This window comes from Dryobates pubescens, chromosome 9 (genome assembly GCF_014839835.1).
Source record: "Dryobates pubescens isolate bDryPub1 chromosome 9, bDryPub1.pri, whole genome shotgun sequence".
Classification (NCBI taxonomy): Eukaryota; Metazoa; Chordata; class Aves; order Piciformes; family Picidae; genus Dryobates; species Dryobates pubescens.
This window is the reverse complement of record NC_071620.1, coordinates 16,237,075-16,260,892: the sequence shown is the minus strand read 5'-3', so window position 1 is coordinate 16,260,892 and position 23,818 is coordinate 16,237,075. Positions and strand designations below refer to the sequence as shown.

The 23,818-nt window shown below is 47.2% G+C and overlaps 2 protein-coding genes across 4 annotated transcripts in view; one reads left to right on the top strand and one right to left on the bottom strand.

Annotated features, from left to right (window-relative positions):
* Nucleotides 1-7: 7 nt before the first annotated feature.
* MPPE1 (metallophosphoesterase 1) lies at nucleotides 8-11,378 on the top strand. 2 transcript variants are annotated; one of them, XM_009909917.2, is made up of 9 exons: nucleotides 8-282; nucleotides 628-736; nucleotides 2,077-2,180; nucleotides 3,115-3,195; nucleotides 6,054-6,162; nucleotides 7,037-7,108; nucleotides 7,216-7,338; nucleotides 8,271-8,411; nucleotides 9,852-11,378. In XM_009909917.2, the coding sequence occupies exons 1-9, from the start codon at nucleotides 8-10 to the stop codon at nucleotides 10,032-10,034; spliced, it is 1,197 nt and encodes a 398-aa protein (XP_009908219.2). In that variant the 3' UTR covers nucleotides 10,035-11,378. The 2 variants fall into 2 exon arrangements, with proteins under 2 accessions (XP_009908219.2, XP_054020099.1); XM_054164124.1 differs by lacking the exon at nucleotides 3,115-3,195.
* A 2,139-nt stretch (nucleotides 11,379-13,517) lies between these two features.
* The window catches only part of GNAL (G protein subunit alpha L), a 231,519-nt gene continuing 221,218 nt past the window's right edge, over nucleotides 13,518-23,818 (bottom strand). Inside the window, exons 10-12 of one of the 2 annotated variants that reach the window (XM_054164121.1) lie at nucleotides 21,373-21,503; nucleotides 19,183-19,250; nucleotides 13,518-13,903 (exon numbers count right to left, since the gene is read on the bottom strand). In XM_054164121.1, coding sequence (XP_054020096.1) covers nucleotides 13,757-13,903; nucleotides 19,183-19,250; nucleotides 21,373-21,503 — 346 coding nt within the window. In that variant the 3' untranslated portion in view covers nucleotides 13,518-13,756. The remainder of the gene's footprint in view (nucleotides 13,904-19,182; nucleotides 19,251-21,372; nucleotides 21,504-23,818) is intronic. The other variant, XM_054164123.1, reaches the window with a different exon arrangement.

The following is a 23,818-nucleotide window of genomic DNA, read 5'->3' as shown; positions in this document are numbered from 1 at the left end:
TACTGCAATGCTGAGTTCTAGCTCAAGCACTGTGAGGAATCTTTCTTTGAAGAAGCAGCTCTGCTTCCTGCTGAAACTCGTGTGCTTTGTCAGCTCAGTCTTCATATTTTGTGAATTTTTAGTTTATTATGTGGTGATTTTTCAATGTCAATGGCCAGAAGTGAAAGGTGGAGCTCAGGGGGGTGAGACAGAGGCTTCAACGTCAGTCCTAAAGGCCATCATTTTAGCTGATACTCACCTGCTTGGTGAAATCAAAGGACATTGGCTGGATAAGCTAAGAAGGTAATCATTTTCTTGAATGATCTCTCTCTGAGTTTTTTACAGTGTTCAAAACTGGCAGTGTGGTGCTTTGCTGCCTGTGACTTGCCTGCCTGGATCTGTGCTGGATAATAACCCAGTGTTGAAAGGGCAGTGAATGGGACTGACTGAGGCAGCGCAGGTGGCACACGGGGACAGACCCCTGAGCATTTCTGAGGTCTTTTCCATTACCTAACTCCTATACAGAATGCCTTAAAACTGAGCCATGTAACTTGGTTGTCCCAGTGGTTAATACCATTCCTACCAGGCTGCTTGTGTGTCCAGAGCTGAGGTCAGACACTGGTGACTGGGTTGCTGTTTTCCTTCCAGGGAATGGCAAATGGAGAGATCTTTCCAAACTGCCTTGTGGTTACTGCAGCCAGACATTGTTTTTATTCTGGGCGACGTCTTTGATGAAGGAAAATGGAGCTCGCCTCAGGTACGATATCAACAGCTCTTTTACTTCAGAAAGTGAGGATTTCTTGAAGGAAATGAGTGACAGAATAAAGCAGATTAGGTATGCAAGGCTTTGTTTGGTATTGCTACAGCCGTCCTGCTGGTAGACGCTTCTAGTGTCTTAGGTCTGAGTGGGAATGTTGTGATTCTCCTTCACTTTTGGTAGTGCCCCTCTGGGTGCCAGGTGCCCACCAAAGCTGCTCTGTCACCCCTTCTCAGCTGGGCAGGGGAGAGAAAATCTACAGAAGGGCTGATGGGCAGGGGAGGATGGCAGGGAGATCACTCAGCAGTTACTGTCATGGGCAAAAGAGACTTGACTTGGGGAAATCAGTTTAATTTATTACTGATCTGTCAGAGAAGGATAATAAGAAATTAACAGCAAATCTCAAAACACCTTCCCCCAACCCCTGCCTTCTACCTGGACTCAACTTCACTCCCAGTCTCAATTCACTCCTTCCACTGAGTGGTGCAGGGGACAGGGAATGGGGGTTGTGGTCAGTTCATCACATACTGTCTCTTTGGCTCCTTCCTCCTCAGGGGGAGGACTTCTCACGCTCCCCTTGTGCCAGTGTGGAGTCACTCCCATGAAGGACAGTCCTCCATGAACTGCTACAATATGTGTCCTTCCCATGGGCTGCAGTTCACAAACTGTTCCAGTTTGGATCCCTTCCATGGCTGTAGTCTGTCAGCAACAGACTGCTCCAGTGTGGGTCCCCTGTGGGGTCACAAGTCCTGACAGCAAACCTGCTCCAGCGTGAGCTCATCTCTCCGCAGGTCCTGCCAGGGGCCTGCTCTGCATGGGCTTTCCTGGGATCACAGCTTCCTTCTTTTGGGCATCCACCTACTCTGGCATGGGGTCTCCATGGGCTGGTGGTGGATATCTGCACTGTTGTGGCCTGCCATGGGCCGCATGGGGACAGCCTGCCTGATCGTAGTCTTCACCACAGGCTGCGAGGAAATCTCAGCTCAGGCACCTGGAGCACCAACTCCTTCTTCACTGACCTTGGTGTCTGCAGAGGTGTTTCTCTCACATGTTCTCACTTCTCTCTCCCAGCTGCAGTTTGCTTTCCCCTCCCCTTATTAAGTACATTATCCCAGGGGCACTAACATCACTGATGGGCTTGGCCTTCGTCAGAAGTGGGTCGGTCTTGGAGCCAGCTGGTGCTGGCTCTATCAGGCATGGAGGAAGCTTCTAGAACCTTCTCACAGAAGCCAGCTCTGTCGCCACTCCACTACCAAAACCTTGCTATGCGTACCCAGTAGCAGTGGTCCCCTTTAGCACTGCTGAGCAGCATGAATTTCACTGTTGGGCTTTTTCTGCAGGCCTGGGCAGATGATGTCAGGAGATTTCAGAAGATGTTTCGGTGTCCAGTCTCCACTGAACTAGTGGTGGTCGTTGGGAACCATGACATTGGATTCCATTATGAGTAAGTCCTGTCAGTGAAAGGGGTAAGCAGGTGTCCAGAAGGAAACATCAAGCATACAGCAGCTGATCTTGTGTCTGAGGGGTGGTTATATGGAAAGTTTTTGATATAACCAAATTAGAAGGGATTAGAGCAAGACCTTGGAGGGTATCATCTCTGCAGCCTGGGAATACATTTTGGAACAGGTTTCAGGCTACTTTTGTGCTTCTCTGAACTTCTGTGAAGTTGTTCAAAGCTGGTCTGTAAGTGCTGACAGAGAAGCCTTGAAGCTGCTTGGCCTTGTGTCAGGCCTCCTCATCGGAGAAGTGTTTACTCAGAGCACATTCCCTTTCCTTTTATTTCTGTAAAGCCTGCAAGTGCCCTTGCTGCTGCCCTTCTGTAGGATGGCTGTGCTTACCCGGGTGGGACTGGGACAAGAGTAGCCAGTGGCTGTCAGAGCATCCCTGGGAGTTTGCTGAGTGAATGTGTGATCTAGATGATGGAGCAGCACTGCTGCAGGGAGGGTTTACAATTTGTAAAGAACTGTGTCAGATGATTTAGGGCCACAAAAATGATCATGGGGCTGGAACACTTCTGTGGTGCCAGCCTGAGAGTTTGGGTTGTTCAGCCTGGAGAAGAGAAGGCTATGGGGAGACCTTATTGCAGCAGGGGCCTATCAGAAAGATGGGGACAGGCTTTTTAGTAGGGCCTCTTGTGACAGGGCAGGGGTGATGGTTTTAAACTAACAGAGGGGAGATGTAGGCTGTAGAGGAGGAATAAATTCTTTACCATGAGGGTAGTTACCCAGAGAGGTGGTAGAACCCCCTGGAACCATTTGAGGTCAGGATGGATGGGGCTGTGAGCAACCTGATCTTGTTGAAGGTGTCCCTGCTCAGTGCAGGAGGGTTGGACTAGGTGACCTTTAGAGGTCCCTCTGCTGTTTTTTGCTCTCTCACAGGATGACTGCTTACAAGGTAAATCGGTTTGAAAAGGTTTTCAACTTCACTTCAGGAAAGCTGATAACTCGGAAAGGAATAAAGTGAGTAGATGCCTTTTTTCCCTTTTTTGAGTGTTTAGAGTGGTGGCTACTGAGCTAGCAGAGCAGTGGTGAAAACAGAACTGATGGAATAGGAAGGGGAATGCTTCACTCACTTAGAGCCATTTTGTTTATGTCTCCCCTCCGATCTGTTAAACACCAACCCCTTTGTACAAAGCTGTAGTTTGGTAGGGGGTGGAAGCTGTGCTGTGAGCTAGGTAAATGTACCAGTGTCCTTTTAAGTGGAAAAGTACTGTGGCCTCAGAATCCAATTCTCCAGTTTGCCTTTTCTGTTACTTCCTTGCACCTGGCAATGAACCATGGCTGAAAATGTAACAGAAGAACAGGATTTGGTACAGAAACACAAACCAACCCCCTCTGTGCTCACAAGTTAAGACTTTCATTAATGCTAATAACATCTTTAGTCTGCAGGACTTGTTTGTGGAATTTGAGAGCAGAGCCGTTGCATGTCCACAGTTCTTCCACAGGGTGGGCTGATAAGGCACAAGCTGGTTTTTGGCTCAGAGCTCACCTTGTTAGAGGGATTGGTCTCATAGCTCTCTGTCTGTGGCTGCATCTCTGCCCTGTGCCCCTTTTGTGACTTTTAGGAAGAGCTATGAGCTTCCCTTCCTGTGAGGGTGACTCACAGGTATCAATGCTCATCAAGATCTACAGGGGGCAAGAGGATGGGGCCAGACTCTTTTCAGTGGTGCCCAGAGAAAAGGCAACAGGCACAAAATGGCACCCAGGAGGTTGCACCTGAACATGAGGAAAACTTCTTTCCTGCAAGGGTGACAGAGCACAGAGAGGTTGTGGGGTCACCTCTGGAGAGATTTCAAACCCACCTGGACATTGTGATAGTGGGCATCCTGCTGTGGGTGGCGCTCCTCTAGTGCTGGGTGATCTTCTAACCCCCACCATGCTGGGATTCTGTGCTGTTAAAAAGGGGTTCTTAAGGAACTTCTGATGTCCCCTTTGATAAAACACAGCAGAATTCTTGCATGCAGTTGCAGGCTGTATGTCTGGTACCACATCCATCAACTGACACCAGCTGCATTGTTAATGCACCGTTCCCAGAGGAACAATTTTACATCAAATCCCTGGTATGAAAGCAGAACCCTGTGCTGAAAGAGAGATTTTTCTCCTGACTGGAGAGCACTCAGGTGGAGAGGGACCTGGGGGTGCTGGTTGATGGTAGGCTGAACATGAGCCTGCAGTGTGCCCAGGCAGCCAGGAGGGCCAATGGCATCCTGGCCTGCATCAGGAACAGTGTGGCCAGCAGGAGCAGGGAGGTCATTCTGCCCCTGTACACTGCACTGGTTAGATTGTGCTTGGAGCACAAGCCCTATGAGGAGAGACTGCGGGAGCTTAGCCTGGAGAGGAGGAGACTCAGGGGTGACCTTATTGCTCTCTACAACTACCTGAAGGGGGGTTGTAGTGAGGCGGAGGTTGGTCTCTTCTCCCAGGCAAGCAGTACCAGAACAAGAGGACACAGTCTCAGGCTGCACCAGGGGAGGCTTAGGCTGGAGGTTAGGAGGAAGTTCTACACAGAGAGAGTGATTGCCCACTGGAACGGGCTGCCTGAGGAGGTGGTGGGGTCGCCGTCGCTGGGGGTGTTCAGGGTGAGGCTTGACAGGATGCTTGGTTGCATGGTTTAGTTGATTAGGTGGTGTTGGATGATGGGTTGGACATGATGATCTTGAAGGTCTCTTCCAACCTGGTCTGGTCTGGTCTGGTCTGGTCTATTCTATTCTATTCTATTTTGTGAGTTTTGACCAATAGCTCTTATTTGTGTCTGTAGAACATCCTGCATTGGACTGGGGATATATTTCTTGAGTCCCAATTGAGTGACTAAACAGGTACAAATTGTGTGGTGGAAGTTCAGATTTGATTTGAAATCTGGAGGGAAATTTTTCTATTACAGACAAAATCCATTTTCCTGTGTGAGAGACCACAGAATTCAAGACTAAGTTAGCTTAGAGTAGCCAGCCTAATGCAGCACTGCTCTGCTTTTCAGTTAGTCTGAAGAAATCCAGTGTCTAAAATGATGTCTTTGAGGTCTCAAATGTGTTGGGCGAGAAGCAAGTTCTTCTTTCCCTCAGGGTTCATCCCGGTGGGCTTCTACCACTGCACTAAATACCACTGAAGTGTCTGGTTTGGTTGGAAAAGACCTCTAGGATCGAGCCCAGCCATCAACCTAACACCAGCGTGGCCATTAAACCATGTCCCAAAGTGCCATGGCCACGTTTCTTGAACACCTTCAGGGATGGTGACTTTACCACCGCCCTGAGCAGCATGTTCCAACACCTCACCACTCTTTTAGGAATGAAATTTTTCCTAATATCCACCCTAAACCTCCCCTGTCACAATTTCAGGCCTTTTCCTCTTGTTCTATCACCTGATAGTAGAGAGAAAAGACTGACTCAAGGAGTGAGAAGAGACTGACTCCCACCTCATCTCAGGGGGCTGTAAGGAGCAATGAGGTCTCACCTCAGCCTCCTCTTTTACAGACTAAACAACCCCAGTTCCCTCAGCTGCCCCTCACCAGCTCTGTTTTCCAGACCCTTCACCAGCTTTATTGCTACACTTCATGAGATAAAACCTTGAAGTGTAAGCACGAATGATGACACACACAGTACCTGTGCACCCTGACTCACAACTGATTGCAAAGCAGCCTGCCAGGTGGAGATACTCAGAAGAGGATTTGTAACACGGGATTTCAGCAGCTGTAGGTTCTGCTGTTTCTAGAGCTGTGTCCAACTTCGGGACACTTCAGTTTCTAAAGTAAAGTTTATCCCACACATGCCTGAGGAGCTTCCCTGCTCTCTGCTCTAACCTTTTGCCCCACTCCTGTTTTCCAGCTTTGTCCTGGTGAACAGCGTCGCTATGGAGGGTGATGGCTGCGCTCTCTGCCGGGCCTCAGAGGCAAAGCTGCTGGCACTTTCTCACCAGCTGAATTGCTCCCAGCAGGTAAGAGTTTATGAATAAAGATCCAGCTGCAGCCAGCAGCTTGGCTGCTGTGGTGGGAATACTGCACTGCAGCAACAGTCAAGGCATAAAAGGCTCTCCTGACAAAAGATAATCTGCTTTAGATTCATATGGCAGCTCTACAGCAAATCTTTCTTCTCCTCATTGGCCTCTTCTCATTTTTATGTAACTCTTAACTGTGTTGCTTTGCCTGAATGGTGTTACTTTGGTGGTGCTGCCAACAGAGAGGGTTGCATCTCAGTTCCAGGGATAAGTTCTGCAACCCTCCCTTTGACTTCAGACCCATGGGAATTCTGGCATTGATACTTATGCAAATTGTTGGAGTCCATTCTTCAAGCCAGCCTTGTTCTTTTAGTTTGCTGCTTCTGCTGGAGCCCTGCCCTGAGTCCAGCGATGTTTCAAGTGCTGTATTTTTTCATCAAATCCAATGCTTCCTGCATGTCCTTCCTCTTCCAATTTTCACAGGCTGACTGCATGCACAGTAGGCAGCGTGATTGACAGGGTTGGCAGTCAGTCGGGAATCCAGCTCCTGGGGGGAAACCTGCCAGATTCTGCTGTCCTAATTTTGCCTTGTTTGCGCAGTGAGATTTTGCTGTTGCTTTCTGCATCCAGCTTGAGTGCAACTCTCCTGACAGCTTCTACAGGAAGGGGAATTAAAGCCTTTCCTCCTCCACCTGCAGCAGAGGCTCTTAAAGCTTTATACAGTGTAGAGTATTTGACCACTCTACTCTGAGCTGATACTGCTTTCCATACAAAACAACCCTCCAGCCCCTCAACCCCTAGTTCTACACTCCCTTCCCCACTCCTGTGGCACATATAGGTGAAGGTGCTAGGTATGGACTGTTTTCATTCACAGGAAACAAACCATTCTGACAAGAGATGCAGCAATGTGGAAAAGCTTCCAGCTTCAGAGCCCATCCTTTTACAGGTGAGTCAGAGGTGGGGTGAGGCCATACCTTGACAAGTTTTTAGTTTGTCAGTGTTGCAGAAAGGTTGGATCCTTAGCAACTGAACCCTGCTTTGAATTCCTCCCAGCATTACCCTCTCTATCGCAAAAGTGATATTGAGTGCAGTGGAGAAGATTCTGCTCCTCCAGAGGAGAAGAAGATCCCATTTAAAGAGAAGTATGATGTGCTGTCTAAAGAAGCATCACAAAAGGTTTGGTTTGTTGAGAGCCTGAGTATCAGTGGGTGAGTGGGAGTGGGACACAAGTGTAGAGCTATGTATATGTGGATTAAAAAATCCTGGAAGGGATGTTAGCTGAGACAAACAGCTCAGCTGCTCCTGCTTTAGTGAGGCCTGGAGAGGCTGCTTGTTACAGCTGCTCCTCTGAGGATCCTTATGATCGTGGTTGTGATTCTGCTGGACTTCCCTGGTACAGGGATTAAGTCCTGGCACTCCCAGGTGTGCTTCAGTGCTGTTACCTCCAGTTTAGCATTTTGTACTGTGTGTGCTGTGTAGATCATTGACTAACCTAAAACCCCAGCCCGTTACTTCCCAGCACTCTGAGAGCACTGCTTTTGCTGAGCTAGGAACTACAAGAAAATCTAATAACTATGCCCTACAAATGTAATGGTCAGGATTTGTTTCCTTCTGCCTGAATGTCTTCCCTCAGTGCTAGAGTTTGCCTTAGACAAGGGAACAGCATTGCTTTATTGAACCCAAGGGTTTACTAGCTGAGATGTCACCATATTGCTGGTGCCTTTGGTTTAAGTCCAGTGTTTGTGATGAGGGTGAACAGAACATCACCACCACATCATACTGGAAGATCGAAGCTTCCAGTGAACACTTTGTAAGCCTAGTAAAACTCATAAAATCATAGAATGGTTTGGGTTGGAAGGGACTTTAGAGATCAAATTCCAACCCCCCTGCTATGGGCAGGGACATTCTCCTACTAGAACAGGTTGCTCAAGACACCGTCCACCCTGGCTTTGAACACTTCCAGTTTGGAGCTTCTGTGTCTCTGGGCAACCTGTTCCAGAGCTGCCATCACTTCAGCCTCTTAGGAGATGGGAAAAAAGAAAATTAGTTTCAGCTCAATTTCTTTTGGCTCTGACTCAGTTTCTGTGCTTGGCCGTTGTGTGTCCCAGCTGATGTGGTGGTTTCACCCCCGTTTGGTGCTCAGTGGGCACACGCACAGCAGCTGTGAAGTGCTGCATGCGGGGAAGGTCCTGGAGGTGAGCGTGCCGTCGTTCAGCTGGAGGAACAGAAACAACCCCAGCTTCATCATGGTAAGGTTTCATGGTTTTTATTTTTGTCAGGTAACGTTCATAAATAAATCAACATGGCAATCAGATAGATTTTAGAACTGAGGCTACCTGTAAAAACCGAAATAAAATGAAAAAAACCCACCCAAGCCCCCAGGTGCTTGCCCCAGCCAGCCCACAGGGTAGACTGTGTCCGTTCCGAGAGGCACATCTGGGGGAGCCACACAAAGCAATGCCGCCAAAGGTCTGATTGGGATCTGGGTACAAGCGTCGAACATCTTCTATCAAGAGGGTGCGTTGTAAACTATTGACTTTGTAAAAATCATCAGTATTGTGCACAGAACAGTAGAAAGACTCGTTTGGCTTGGCTGATTGGGTTTTTACCAGCTATCAAAACAAAGACTGTGTCCACCTCAAACTCCTCCTGCACGGTGGCGGCTCGCAGCCTGGTGCAGTAACAGCTTCACACAGTGAAAATGTTCATTGCAGGCCTCCTCCTCTCCAGTTCACCTTTCAGACAGTTGGGTTGGTTATGCTCTCGCAGGAAGTTCCAGTGCTCAGAGTATCCTTAGAGGTAAATCAATTAGTTCCCCAGTTTGGAAAGAAAACAGAACTCAAAACTTGGAGCAAGAAGCAAAACCTACAATCAGTTTACAGTCTGTGACTTGTGAGGGGAGGAAATCTTTCAGCTATTCTGTTGTTGTACTGCTGTTGAGTTTAGGTTGCTTAAAGGCCAGATAACCCCAAACCTCTGACTTCATTTTATGCAACCATTGTTAGTATTTCTGGCTGAAAGTAGTTCTGTTTATTCCATATTCCTGAGAGTAGCTGCCTTCAAACTACACACGCTCTCTGCAGACACCAGGCAGTGCATCCTCAACTGCAAAACAAGAGGTTGGCTAATTAAGGTTGCATCATCTTCATGACTTTACACCCATCCTCGGTCCGTTGTAAACTGTGGTTGGAACTGCAAAGTCAAGCCAAAACCCAATGGAGTTCTTTGTTGACGCTTGTGTTGGGAATTTGGATTAGCCAACATGTTTTTTGCAGCATGTATGGGGTAGGAAGAGGGCCTGGGGCAGGGGAGGAAGGGGCACATTCACAAAACCTAAGTTCAGCCTGGGAAGGCTCCTTCCAGGTGGATTTACAGCAGGTGAGGTTAGGCTTCTGTTGAAGGCAGATCAGATAAGGAGCCCAGCTCTCTATCTATGCTAGATGGAATACTGGGAAGATTGGCCTCTGGGCTAAGGGTGGCCTGGTGACTATTCCACTTAGTGCCCAGCACCACAAGGTCTGGACTCTTCAGCCCCCTGGGAGAAGGCACTGGTACTAGGAGACTGGCCCCAACCCTTGCCACCCAACACAAGAGTTTAGAAAAGGGAAAGCTGACAGGGATGGTGTTCACTCCTGCATCAGAACCCACAGGAACAGCAAAGTGATCAACAGTCTTCCTTTATTTTTCAGGGCAGCATAACACCGACTGACTTCTCCCTCCAAAAATGCTTCCTTCCATATGAGAGCAGAGTCTTTACTACATACTGTGCAGCAGGTGCCCTGCTTGTGATCCTGCTACTAGCTCATTTTCAGCTTCTCACTCCACCATTTTATTTTGCTCAGCATTTAATCAGTAAGCATAAAGCAGTATGAAGAGCCAAACATCTGCAGTCACTGAAATACCAAAGCTGAGAACAGTCAAACATCAGACTATATTCATGCCAGCAAATGACCTAATTGGATTGCTAGTCTGAAGGCAGGTTGCATTTACACATACCATAGAAGTCCTACACAGCTGATATGACTACTACAGGATAAATAATTAACTGAAAGGAACGGTTCATGCTGTACAAAAATACTGTATTCTACAATCAAATGAGTCCCTTTCCTGCTAGGATTTTTTTTTGGTATCAAATATGTATATTAAAAGTGTAACTGTACAGTATGTAAATCCTTACAGCCTCTCATCACGTGCCTGCAGTTGTGTCTTACCCCGGTGGAGGCTCAGTCCTGCAAACTGGAAATGTTTCTCTGTGTTATTGCTGCGTGGCCCTTCTCACGTCACACTGCTCATTGTGAGGGTCAGGCAGAACCTAAGTGCCCCAGCACAGAGAGATGTGGATTCCTGTAACCTTTTTAGGAGGGGCTGTGGTTTGGGACAAGAAATCTTCCAGTTTCTGACACGTGAAGTTGTTATCTGACTACAACTGGCACCAGTCATCATCTACCAGACAACAACAGGAAGAAGCTTGGGGATCCAGTTTGCTGATACACCCTTGAAACCTGCTTAAAAAAAATAAATTAGGGTGACACCTCAAGCTGCTGTTTTCAAGAAGATGTGCTATGTAGAGCTTAAAAACAAACCCCAAACCAAGAGGACCCTACTGCAGCCCAGAGAGCTGTGTTGGGAGGGGCCCTCCCGTTGCCAGTCTTCTGCGGGACGGAAGGTCAAATACAGCTGCAGTAACATCATCCTACACCTTGGTTCTCAGGCTAAGGCAGATGGGGATAGGAATGTGCCTTATTTTAGATGGGCCACTGAGTGCTCTCGAGTTCTGTGTGAGTCATGTTTTGCATGGCCCCAGCTCCTGTGTAGCGAGGCTGAGCTGGGCCCAGCCTGGATAGCAGCACAGGGGGATGTGTCAAATCTGAGCTTGGTGTCTTCATGTGCCATATGTGAGGGAAGCTGCGGCAGAGCCACTGCTTCTCCCCAACTGCCCCTGAAAAAGCAGAGAGGCTATTTCACACCAGGACCAGTGTTCCTGTCAAGATTCCTGCAGAGGTTGGTAGCTCGAACCTTGCACTCCTGGGCTGGAGTTGGTTTTACAGAGGAGCTTAGCTCTTGTAATTCCCTCTGCTGTTTTCTTTGGCGTGGGAAGGGAGAGAACCTTATCCTTCGGGAGTTTTGTTATTAGCTTATTCCACACAGCCTCGCACTGCCTGGGCACTCTGATGACAAAACTGAACATACAGCTATCAATATAACATGGTTATATTATAATAGCTAAAGTTGGATTATTCATCATCAAATAGCAAGAGGTTGGACTCGATCTTTTAGGCATTTTCCAACCAAAAGAATTCTAGGATTTGCAGTTTCGGTTTACCAAGATGGTTTTTAACTAATCACGCTGCTTTTAGCAACAATTTATCAAACCTGCTGCTTTACAGGCCAGTGTGGATGGCTGCTGTTAGCTCGTCATCTCTCCTTACATTTAAAACACGGTGGGGGAATGGTCCAAAGTGTAGTAAAAGACTCTCATAAAGTAATCTAACACTTTGCTAGGTTTCTGTTATTGCAACTGTAATTGTAGACATTTGTACAGGTTAGCTTGGACACAGGAAAAGTTTATAGTCACAGACAGAAAACACCTAGGTATAAAAGATAAAGCAGTGTTAATAGTTCCTAGAAAGGACATGCCTTATTGCTACAGCAATTCTTTTGCTTCTGATATACTGTACTGTACCACAACTTGTTGGTTGTTTTTTTGAGAATGTCGTTTGCATAAATTATTCAAGTTTGAGAGATTCACACGGTGCTGATTCTGCCAGAGTTAAAATGAAATAAAATTATATATATATATATAAAAAAAAATTAACAATTTTCTGATGTGTCTCTTTATTAAAAGAGAAATAAAAATGTCATCTTGTAATTCTCTCAGGCCAGACACAAGGGTTTATACACCTTATTTGTTGTCGCTGTTGTTGGTTTGTTTCTTCTTTCTCACTATTTACTTGCACAATGAAAGCCACTGTCGGTACAAAGGTTGAAGAGTTCTATCAAGTGGTGCTTTACACATTCACAATCGGTCGGTGCAATTGTGAAGGTCTATGAATGACCAAAGAATTACCCACCATAGAAAGGGGAAAAAAGGAAAAAAGAGAAGAAAAAAGAAGAAATTCTTGGTTCCTGTTAGAACACCACCAGGTTGCGATTTGGACACTTGAACGAATTCCAATGTTTTAAAGCTGAGACTTCCAAAGAGAAAGGCATGTTTGCTGCAACATCCGGTGACTGGAATACCTCACTTGGAAAGGTAAGTGGTTAATTTGCATAATTTATATATTTTTTTTTTATACTAAAGAGCATTTTTATATAAACCAGAAAAAAACCAAAACAAAACAAACCCCCTAAACTCTATAGATAAAGTTCTTACCTCCAGTCACTGCTGCAGGTAAGGTTGACATCAAGCTGTACAGCGCAATCAAAAACATACTTACATCTTAGCTCATTGTACAGGTACAGCCATAATCAAGGCACAAAGATCTTCTACAAGTAGTATTTTTTTTTTCTTCAATAAAGTTGTACAAAATAATATTACATTTTACAGTCTGTACAATATAATAAACCAGCAGTAAAACAAAAAAAAACCCAAAACAAAACTATATATATATATATATGTATAAATATATATATATATAGGGAGAGGACCCTTGTCCGAGAATGATCTGAACTCAAAGCATCATTTGTGGACAGCACAAACAAAGGTAAGTGAGGGCGGTCGATTCGCTGCCTAGATGCAACAAGGCTGAAAAGTAGCTGTAATTCCAACGCCTGAGGTGTGCAGAGACACTTTAGCTCCAAAACCCCAGCAAAATTGCTTTTGTCTTTACTGTTCCTCTCATCACCATCACCATCTACTCTACTTCCTGTGCCAGTCACGGCTTAAAAGAGGAGGTCACTTTATCCGTTGACCTGCAACTCAGAAATGCTAAAAACTGTGACAGAGTAATAAATATTGTGGTGCTGCTACATTGTGTTGTCTACTTCCTCAACAGTATTTCATAACCTGATACAAAGTGCATTCATCTTTGTTGTTGTTTTGTTTGTTTCATGGTTTGGTTTTTGTTGTTGTTTCCCTCACCCATCAAGTAACTCTTCAATGTCATGGTAAAAAGAAAACCCACAGAGAGGGCTAGCTATGACTTTAGTGTCGTCCGGCTGACATACCAGTTTGAAATGACGTTAACCTGCTGGGAAAAATTTAGCAGATCACGTGCAGTTAAAAAAAACCCAAACCACCAAAAAGAACAAAGCCTAAGAGAACAGAGGTAGCCAAAGGGCTTTTTTTTTCTTTTTCTTTTTTCTCTCTTTAGTGGAATGACAAAGAAGTGGCATGTCAAAAAAAACCCCCAACAAAAACCCCACAAAAATAGTCCCCCCAAAAAAAAGCATGAAGGGAAAAAAAAATCTCCAACACCCCAAACAAAAATCCCAACCCAAACTTGCTTCGAATCAGCTTTTAAGGTGAAATAATTAAAGTAAACAAAGTGAAGAGACATTTCTATTGTGTATTCCTCCACCCTGTGCTGGGTAGTATCAAGAGAAAGAGTAAGGAGCAAAGGATTTAAAACCACAGGTTCCATGGTGAGCCCCCTCACAAGAGTTCATACTGGCGGAGGTGCATCCTCTGAATGATGTCCCGGCAGTCGTTGAACACCCTGCGGATGTTTTCTGTGTCCACGGCGCAGGTGAAGTGTGGGTAGCAGTAGTGCCGGCCATCCCCGCTCGCCGTGCTTATCCTCTGTCAGGGCAAAGAGCAAGGGTCAGCAGGGTCCCACCAGCAGCTTCCACATCGTGGCTGTCTACAGGCTGAAGGAGTGTCAAACAATGTGGGACATTCTGGACACAGAACCATAGAATGGCTTAGGATCTCTGAGGTCCCTTACAACATCTACTCCAAACCCCTCCATGGGTTGGGATGCATCTCAACTAGACCTGGCTGCTCAAGGCCTTGTCCAACCTGGTCTTAAACACCCTGAGGGAGGAGACGCCCACAACCTTTCTGGGCAACCTGTTCCAGAGTCTCGCCACCCTCACAGTGAAGAACTTCCTAAGATCCAGTTTGAACCTACTTTCCCTCAGCTTCAAACCATTCCCCCTTGTCCTATTGCTAGACACCCTTATGAAAATTCCCTCTCCAGCCTTCCTGTAGGATCCTTTCAGGTGCTGCAAGGCAGCTATAGGCTATAAGAAGGCATCTGTAAGAATCACAGAATCATAGAATCATTAAACAAACACAAAGAAGGGAGGTCTGTGGTCTGGTCCAATATGAATCACAAACTTGAAATGGAGATTAAAACCAGTTATGGATGCTGTGGAGGGGTTGGACTATTACTGCTTTCTAAGTCACTGATGCCAGAAGGTTGTAGTGAGGTGGGTGTTGGTCTCTTCTCCTGAGTAACTAGTGATGAGAGGAAATGGCCTCAAGTTGCACCAGGACAGATATAGGTTGGGTATTAGGCACATTTCTTTCCTGAAAGAGATGTGAGGTGTTGGAACAAGCAGCCCAGGGAGGTGGTGGAGTCCCCGTCCCTGGAGGCGTTCAAGAAACGTGTGGACATAGCACTTCAGGACACGGTTTAGTGGGCATCGCAGTGCTGGGTTGATGGTTGGACTTAACGATCTCAGAAGTCTTTTCCAACCTTAACGATTCTGTGACCACTGTTTGCACAAGCTGTTACCATTTGCACATCTCTGTGCTGCTGGCAGCACTGCAGTCTGCCATGCAGATGTCCCAGGAATGAGTTCTCTTCCATTCTGGTGCCACCATGTGGTAAATTTTTGAACTCTTGTTTTAAACCAGCAGCAGTAAGCTGAGAAACTCCTGGGTGTGAAGCCAGTAGTGGCAAAGAACAGCAAACATCAGACCACATGGAGGTTAATTCTCACGAGGCTACTGCACAGCCTTTTAGGTTGCTAACCTAGCTTTGGCTTCACTTCACCCCTGATTATCTATTGCAGTTCCCCCGGATCCTCAAATACATTTAACTGCGCTGCCCACATTCCCCCCCATTTCTGTTCTGCATCACTGCAGGACTGAAGACAGGCTGAAAGAGTTGGGACTGTTCTGCCTGGAAAAGAGAAGGCTTCAGGGAGACCTTATAGCAGCATTTAGATATCTGAAGGGGACCAACAGGAAAGCTGGGGGGGGACTGTTTAGAAGGGCTTGTGGTGATAGGACAAGGGGCAACGGTTTGAAACTGGAGCAGGGTAGCGTTAGGTTGGACATCAGGAGAAAGTTCTTTACAGTGAGAGTGCTGAAATAATGGAACAGGCTACTCAGGGATGTGGTTGAGGTCCTGTCCCTGGGAGACATCCAAGAGCAGCCTTCATGTGGCTGAGGGCAGCCTGATCTAGTTGGAGGTGTCCCTGCTGACTGCTGGGGAGCTGGACAAGATGATTTTGAAGTTCCCTTACAACCCAATGAAATCTGTCTCTGTGGTTAATATAAATCTATTCTAGATACACTGTCCCACTCTGCTCAGCACTGGAGAGGCCATACCTCCAGTACTCGGCTCCGTTTTGGGGCTCTCACTACACGACAGACATCGAGGTGCTAGAATAGGCCCAGAGAAGAGCAATGAAGCTGAGGAAGGGTCTGGAGAACAGGTTTTGTGAGGAGGGGCTGAGGAAACTCTTGCTTTCTACAGCTCCCTGAAAGGAGGGTGGAGCCAGGTAAGGGTTGGTTGCTTTTCCCTAGTAACAAGTGACAGGATGAGAGGAAATGACCTCAAGATGCTTATTTTAGACATCAGGAAAGATTTCTTCCTTGAGAGGGTTGTCAAGCCCTGAAACAGGCTGAAAGGGAAGTGGTGGCATCACCACCCCCAGACAGAGTTAAAAAATGTGTTAGAACACAGAATAAAGAATTAAAGAAAAGACCTTTGAGATCATCGAATCCAACCATCACCCAACACCATCTAATCAACTAAACCATGGCACCAAGCGCCCCATCCAGTCTCTTTTGAAACACTTCCAGTGATGGTGACTCCACCGCCTTCCTGGGCAGCCCATTCCAATGGCCAATCACTCACTCTATGAAGAACTTCTTCCTAACATCCAGCCTAAACCTTCCCTGGCACATCTTGAGACTGTGTCCTCTTGTTCTGGTGCTGGTTATCTGGAAGGAGACACCAACCCCCACCTGGCTATAACCACCCTTCAGGTAGTTGTAGACAGCAAGAAGGTCTCCCCTGAGCCTCCTCTTCTCCAGGCTAAGCAACCCCAGCTCCCTCAGCCTCTCCTCACAGGGCTGTGCTCCAAACCCCTCCCCAGCTTTGTTGCCCTTCTCTGGACACATTCCAGCAAGTCAACATCTTTCCTAAACTGAGGGGCCCAGAACTGGACACAGGACTCAAGGTGTGGCCTAACCAGTGCTGAGCACAGGGGCACAATGACTTCCCTGCTCCTGCTGGCCACACTATTCTTGAAGCAGGCCAGGATGCCATTGGCCTTCTTGGCCACCTGGGCACACTGCTGCCTCATGTTCAGCCTACTGCTAACCAGTACCCCCAGGTCCTTTTCTGCCTGGCCGCTCTCCAGCCACTCTGACTCCAGCCTGTAGCTCTGCATGGGGTTGTTGTGGCCAATGTGCAGAACCCAGCACTTAGATGTGTTAAATCCATGCCCTTGGACTCTGCCCATCTGTCCAGCCTGTCAAGGTCCCTCTGCAGAGCTCTCCTAACAGATCAACACCTGCTCGCAGCTTGGTGTCATCTGCAAATTTACTGATGATGAACTCTATCTCCTTGTCCAGATCATCAGTAAAGATATTGAACAGGATGGGGCCCAGTACTGATCCCTGGGGCACACCACTAGTGACTGGCTGCCAGCTGGATGTGGCACCATTCACCACCACTCTGGGCTTGTCCTTCCAGCCAGTTCCTAACCCAGCACAGAGTGCTCCTCTCCAGGCCATGGGCTGACAGTTTGGCCAGGAGTTTGCTGATGTGGTGCTAAGGGACTTGGTTTAGGAGAGGACTTGGTGGGGCTGGGTTAATAGTTGGCCTTGACAATCTTAAAGGTCTTTTCCAGCCTAAAGCAGGGGCTGATATATTTTGCCTTCTTAACTCTCACATCTTACTGTGTAGCAATAGTTGTCAGGTTAGCTAGCTTCCTCAAACTGCTCCAATTACATGCTTTAAATTTGCCAGCACTGGTGTCCACACCATAGTGGTGATGCTCACACATATCCACACCTTATGCAGAGCCACTGACACAGTAGGAATCACAATGAAACTATAAAGGAGTAAACCCCAGATTTCTCTGAATCCTGTCTGAAAACTGAACAGAGTGGGGCAAGGAAATGAAAAACTTGGAAAGAAACACACAAAGCAGAGCCTAGAAGGCTGAAGGTAGCAAGTAAGACACCTTTTCTTCCTTCCAGCTGGCTAAGGACATCAGAGGACTAAGGACGTCCCTATTTTGCATGCTGAGCTTCCCCTGTCCCCTTTGTTCCTTCCTTTAAACAAAGCCAGGAGAGAGACACATGGACATTGCTCATGGAGGAGATGCTCTCTGCTAGGCCTATACTTGTTGCAGGGAAGGGGGAAGCCGCTCTGGCCCCTTTTCAGTCCCATGCTCATGTCTCAGGGACTGCCCAGTTACTGGTGGGTGCTGGCCCAGACCAAATGTTTCTCCTGCCCCCCAGCACCCACAGCTGCAGCCACATGGTAGGGTCTTAGGTGGCTGCAATGCCTACAACCCTCCCCCTTTCTACTTGCTTTGTAGATGACCTCTTTCTGTAACGCCACTGAGCCATGGCAGGTAAGGACCTTGTCTTCCCTCTGCTTTGCAATAATGCAAACAGGCACAGATGGGCAGGTTCCCCCTAGTTTTCCCCTAATTTGGGTCTACTGGATCCTTCTTCCAACCTGGACACTGTTACCTGCTTCACAATGTTTCAGCTTTACTGAGAGACCTGGCTTTAAATTGGCTCTGGGGTAACTCAGTGCAGCACAGTCTGCTCTTTTTCCTCATGAACTGCAAGGTTAGTGTGGTGAATGGGAATCCCCAAAGTGTGCACACAACTAATTGCTTCTTCCTTCCTTGCTGCATCAACAGCTGCAAATTCTAACAATACCTGTAAATGTAAAATGACTTTAAAATCCTTAATTCTAATGATTAAGGTTGTTCTCTTGAACATCCCTTTACAGTTTATACCAGCAGGACAAGAAGCAGAGAGCACTGGGCTTTAGTTCTGGTCCCCATTACTGCTTTGCACTGTTGGAATGGCTCCATAGGAGTGAAGCTGTAGGTGACACTGGACTAAGTCCCCTGTTTCTCATTGCAGTGCTGGGATGTTATCATCTGCCTGATAAGTGCTTCTGTCTGTGAAATTTAGACACCACCTCTTCAGCTCCACTTTGGAGGAAACCTTAATTGTAAGATTGTCTAGTGATATAAAAAAGCATTTAGCACAAGCAACCTGGCTGGTGAATAGTAGAGGTTCAGTGAATCGAGCTGGACCGGCACTAGACAAAAAGTTTATGATTGCTCAAGCAGGGCCACGACACCAGTCCCAAGGTGAGGCAAACCTCTTGAGTGGCGCAACAGAAATCTCATGTAAGGATAAAATCAGCTTTTTTGTTCATTCCCTCTTGCCAGATGACCACTGCCAAAGCCCTGGGAGGAATCACAGAATGCACTGGGTTGGAAGGGACCTTTAAAGGTCATCTAGTCCAACCCCGCTGCAGTTAGCAGAGACATCTTCAATGAGATCAGGCTGCTCCATCCAACAGGACCTGGAATGTTTCCAGGGATGGGGCACCTACCAGCTCAGCACTAGCACTGGCATGTGACACTCTGCAGGACAAGTGACTTCATATAAAATGGGCATAAAAATGTGCAAGCCCTGGGGAAGGTTCTGTAAGTTGGGCAGCTGAAAAGAATTAGGGAATTGCCAGACACTCTCCTTTCCTGCTAGCTTTCTGCAAAACCCCATCAGTTTTCCCTAAATAAACTGTGCCATCTGCCAATGTTTCCTATGATAGAACTACACAGAAGATCAAAATTACTCACTAGAAACTCATCCCGAATGAAGAACTTGGCTCTTGTGACTTTGGGATCTTCTCCTGCATCTGGTGTTGCTGTTCAATTAAAAAACAAATGACATCAGAAACACGAAAAGCAAACAATCATCTATTTGTCAGAATAAAAAGATCTAGTAAGTAAGAAGTAGCCCTTCAGCACAGGAATTAAAATGTTAAATAGCCACAGGAGATTGCTGATAGCTAATTCTGAAATGGAAGGAGGCTGTGAAACCTGGCTATGCATGTAACAGATTTCAGGAGCCTGAAAATTGCTGGAATCGTTGCAGCAGTGTCATCAGTCCTATCATAAAGAAGCTTACTCACATCCACAAGTTTGTTCATGTAGATACAAACCAAGTGGGAGTTAGGGTTTAACTTCTACCAGAAAATACGACTAGAAAAGGCAGCTGAGCTCTTCAGTTTCTGTAGCAGAACAGCATCCCCTGAATAAAGCTTCTGCAGGCAAGAATCTGGGGTTAAAAATGGTTAGTCCAAGATTGCACTGCAAAAAATGACAGCATTACAAGATCTTTTAGAATATATTTTATTTCCAGGCCCAAATCAGCTGAATATTTAAACAGAGCCACATCAAGGGGCTCTAGATTAAATTCTGGGTGAGTGGAGACTCACTGGTCAGTACTGACTGTCATCAGATGGATTTATCTCTATCTAGGCCATGTTAACAACTATATTTAAGTATAAAAACCAACACAGTGAAGAGAAAATCTACTAATTTCCCTTCAGTGTGACCTTTCTTCATCTAAGGCACCAAATCACAGAATTGTCAGGATTGGAAGCCACCTCAAGGATCATCTACTTCTAACCCCACTGCCACGGACAGAGACACTTTCCACTAGATCAGGTTGCCCAAAGCCACATCCAGCCTGGCCTTAAAAACTTCCAAGGATGGGGCTTCCACAACCTCTGTGGTCAACCTGTTCCAGTATCTCACCACTCTTATGGTGAAGAAGCTCTTCCTAATGCCTAATATAAACCTACCCTCCTCTAGCTTGGCTCCATTCCCCCAGTCCTATTAGTATCAGATGAAAAACACAATATGGTAAGGAAAGGAAGTCAGAGTATGGGTGCACATTTTTTCACTCTTGGTAGGGGTAAACACAGAGCTGCAGCACCATCAGCAGCATCTCAGAGTCCAGCTGAAATTAAGGGATAAATGAACAACTACAGGCTAAAAGCAGAGAACTGCTTCATGTCTGGATATTCTGGATTACTCTGGGTATCTGCTGTGAAGGCCTGCTCAGACACCCCCAAATCTACTTTATTCAGTTTGGGAGAGAGAAATTTGTGTGATAGTGACAGAAGATTTCTTCTGAAATTATAAAACTGATACCAGGTTAACTCAGGTTGTATGGCAAATTATTTATCCAATCCACCTGAAACTCAGCATCACAATCCTGAAGTTCCAGCCTTTTACCATCCTAACTTCCATAACCTCAGCTGTGGTTGATGGTTAGTAGAAGACTTTCTGCCTTTTCTGACAGGTAGCTGTAAGCACTACCCCAAGGGCACCACTGGGGTAAGGCAGAGACTAGTGGTCAGAAAGTGGAAGTTTGACCACTTTTGCTAGGCACAGAGCTGAGATATTTGGGAAGTAAATATCAGAGCTTACTCAGTTGTGATGCTATTGTGGTGCAGGAATCATTCTACTTGAAATGATAAGAAACCAAACTCATGATAATGGCTCCATCATCACAGCTCTCTTTGTATTTATTGCTGTGGTTTTCCTCTTTTCAAAAGAGGAAAAACTCCCTTGCTGGTCTGCTGGGCTTCTCCCCTGTATCTGCAGTGATGGAGGGTGCAGAATGGCTCCAAAATCAGTCTAACAAATCCCTAATGAAGTTTAGCACCACAGGCAGAAGCATCTGGCAGGGAAGAGACATGCCCAGCAGCTTTGCTTTCACGGGGTTGTGGACTGCTCCACAGCAGGGAAAAGCAGGTGCTCTGCAGCAGCCCCCCACTTCCTCTCCAGCAGCCAGAGCCCCTTCAGACCCTGCCTGCGGTGGGGTACCTCTGAGCTACACGCTGCCAGCACACTCCTTACCTGACCAGCATTTGTGTGGAGGAATGCTCTGTGCTTGTGACTGTGTGTGTGTCTGAGAGACAGAGAGAGGAACTAGGGGCTGGGCCATGTCAGCCCCTGGGTGGTGCCAGCCCTTACCATCCTCGGGTACAGTGTAATGAGCGTATTCAGGAAAGTAATCTTCGATTTTTGATTTCCCTGCCAGGACTTTTTCAGCCAGCATGTCCTGTTTGTTCAAGAACAGGATGATGGAAATGGTCCGTAACCACCTGTCAGAAAACAAACCACAGGGCTCTGTTAGATCTCTGACACCTTCACCAAGGGGAACACAGCTCTTCCACAAAAAATGATCTGGTTATCCCTGCCTTGACAGAGGGAGGTTGTGTGGAATATGCTTCAACATAAAAAAATAAGATGACCTGAATTACTGTTTTGACTGGGTTGTGCCTGTGCTGGTGGGACAGGTGTAGGATCTGTAAATACAGTTATAACCCCCCCAGTAGACATTGCTAATACAGAATAGAATAGAATAGAATATAGAATAGAATAAACCAGGTTGGAAGAGACCTTCAAGATCATCGCGTCCAACCCATCAACCAATCCAACACCGCCCAAGCAACTAACCCACAGCACCAAGCACCCTGTCAAGTCTTCTCCTAAAAACCTCCAGTGATGGCGACTCCACCACCTCCCCAGGCAGCCCATTCCAATGTGCAATCACTCTTTCTGTATAGAACTTTTTTCTAACATCCAGCCTGAACCTCCCCTGGCGCAGCCTGAGACTGTGTCCTCTTGTTCTGGTACTGCTTGCCTGGGAGAAGAGACCAACATCTGTCTGTCTACAACCTCCCTTCAGGTAGTTGTAGAGAGTAATAAGGTCACCCCTGAGTCTCCTCTTCTCCAGGCTAAGCAACCCCAGCTCCCTCAGCCTCTCCTCGTAGGGCTTATGTTCCAAACCCCTCACCAACTTTATTGCTCTTCTCTGGACTCGTTCCAGCAAGTCAACATCCTTCCTAAACTGAGGGGCCCAGAACTGGACACAGTACTCAAGGTGCGGCCTAACCAGTGCAGTGTACAGGGGCAGAATGACCTCCCTGCTCCTGCTGGCCACACTGTTCCTGATGCAGGCCAGGATGCCATTGGCCCTCTTAGCTGCCTGGGCACACTGCAGGCTCATGTTCAGTCTACCGTCGACCAGCACCCCCAGGTCCCTCTCAGCCTGACTGCTCTCCAGCCACTCTGACCCCAGCCTGTAGCTCTGCATGGGATTGCTGTGGCCAATGTGCAGAACCCGGCACTTGGATGTGTTAAATCTCATGCCGTTGGACTCTGCCCATCTGCCCAGCCTGTCGAGGTCCCTCTGCAGAGCCTCTCTACCCTCCAGCAGATCAACTCCTGCGCCCAGCTTGGTGTCGTCAGCAAATTTACTGATGATGGACTCGATGCCCTCGTCCAGATCATCAATAAAGATGTTAAAGAGCATGGGGCCCAGTACTGATCCCTGGGGCACACCACTGGTGACTGGCTGCCAGCTGGATGTGGCACCATTCACTACCACTCTCTGGGCTCGGCCCTCCAGCCAGTTCCTAACCCATCGCAGTGTGGTCCCATCCAAGCCATGGGCTGACAGCTTGGCCAGGAGCTTGCTATGGGGAACGGTGTCAAAGGCCTTGCTGAGGTCCAGGTAGACTACATCCACAGGCCTCCCCATATCCACCAGACGGGTCACCTGATCATAGAAGGAGATCAGGTTGGTCAGGCAGGACCTGCCCTTCCTAAACCCATGCTGGCTGGGCCTGATCCCTTGACCATCCTCTAAGTGTTGTGTGATTGCACTCAGGATGACCTGCTCCATAATCTTTCCTGGTACTGAGGTCAGGCTGACAGGCCTGTAATTCCCTGGCTCATCCAACCGGCCCTTCTTGTGGATGGGTACCACGTTGGCCAGCTTCCAGTCATGTGGGATCTCTCCAGTGAGCCAGGACTGATGAAAAATAATGGAGAGTGGTTTGGCCAGCTCATCTGCCAGCTCTCTCAGCACCCTAGGATGGATCCCATCTGGTCCCATGGACTTGTGGGGGTCCAAGCTGCTGAGGAGAGCTCCTATCACTTGCTCATGGAACAAAGGGAAACCATGCAGCTCCCTCGCTCCCTCTGCCAGTTCTGCAGGCCAGCTGTCTGGTAGACGTTCTTTCCAGGTAGTAAAAACTGAGGTAAAGAAGGTGTTAAGTACCTCTGCCTTTTCCTCATCCTGTGTTACAACATTTCCTTCTATGTCAACCAAGGAGTGGAGGTTGTCCCTGCCCTTCCTCTTGCTATTAATATATTTATAGAAGGACTTTTTGTTGTCCTTCACATCAGAGGCCAGTTTAAGTTCCAAATATGCTTTTGCCTCCCTGATTTTCCTCCTACATGCCCTAGCAACCTCTTTAAACATTCCATGGGTTGCCTCACCTTTCTTCCAAAGATGATACACCCTCTTTTTTTCCCTTAGTTCAATTAAAAGTTCATTACACAGCCAGGCTGGCCGTCTGCCCCGGCTGCTCCTCTTCCGGCACATTGGCACAGCCTGCTCCTGAGCCTT

Coding starts and splice junctions, on each gene's coding strand:
- MPPE1 (XM_009909917.2), top strand. CDS start 8: ATGCTGAGTTCTAGCTCAAGCACTGTGAGGAATCTTTCTTTGAAGAAG. Junction 2,181..3,114: donor GACATTGGATTCCATTATGA/GTAAGTCCTGTC, acceptor GCTCTCTCACAG/GATGACTGCTTACAAGGTAA. Junction 3,196..6,053: donor ATAACTCGGAAAGGAATAAA/GTGAGTAGATGC, acceptor CCTGTTTTCCAG/CTTTGTCCTGGTGAACAGCG.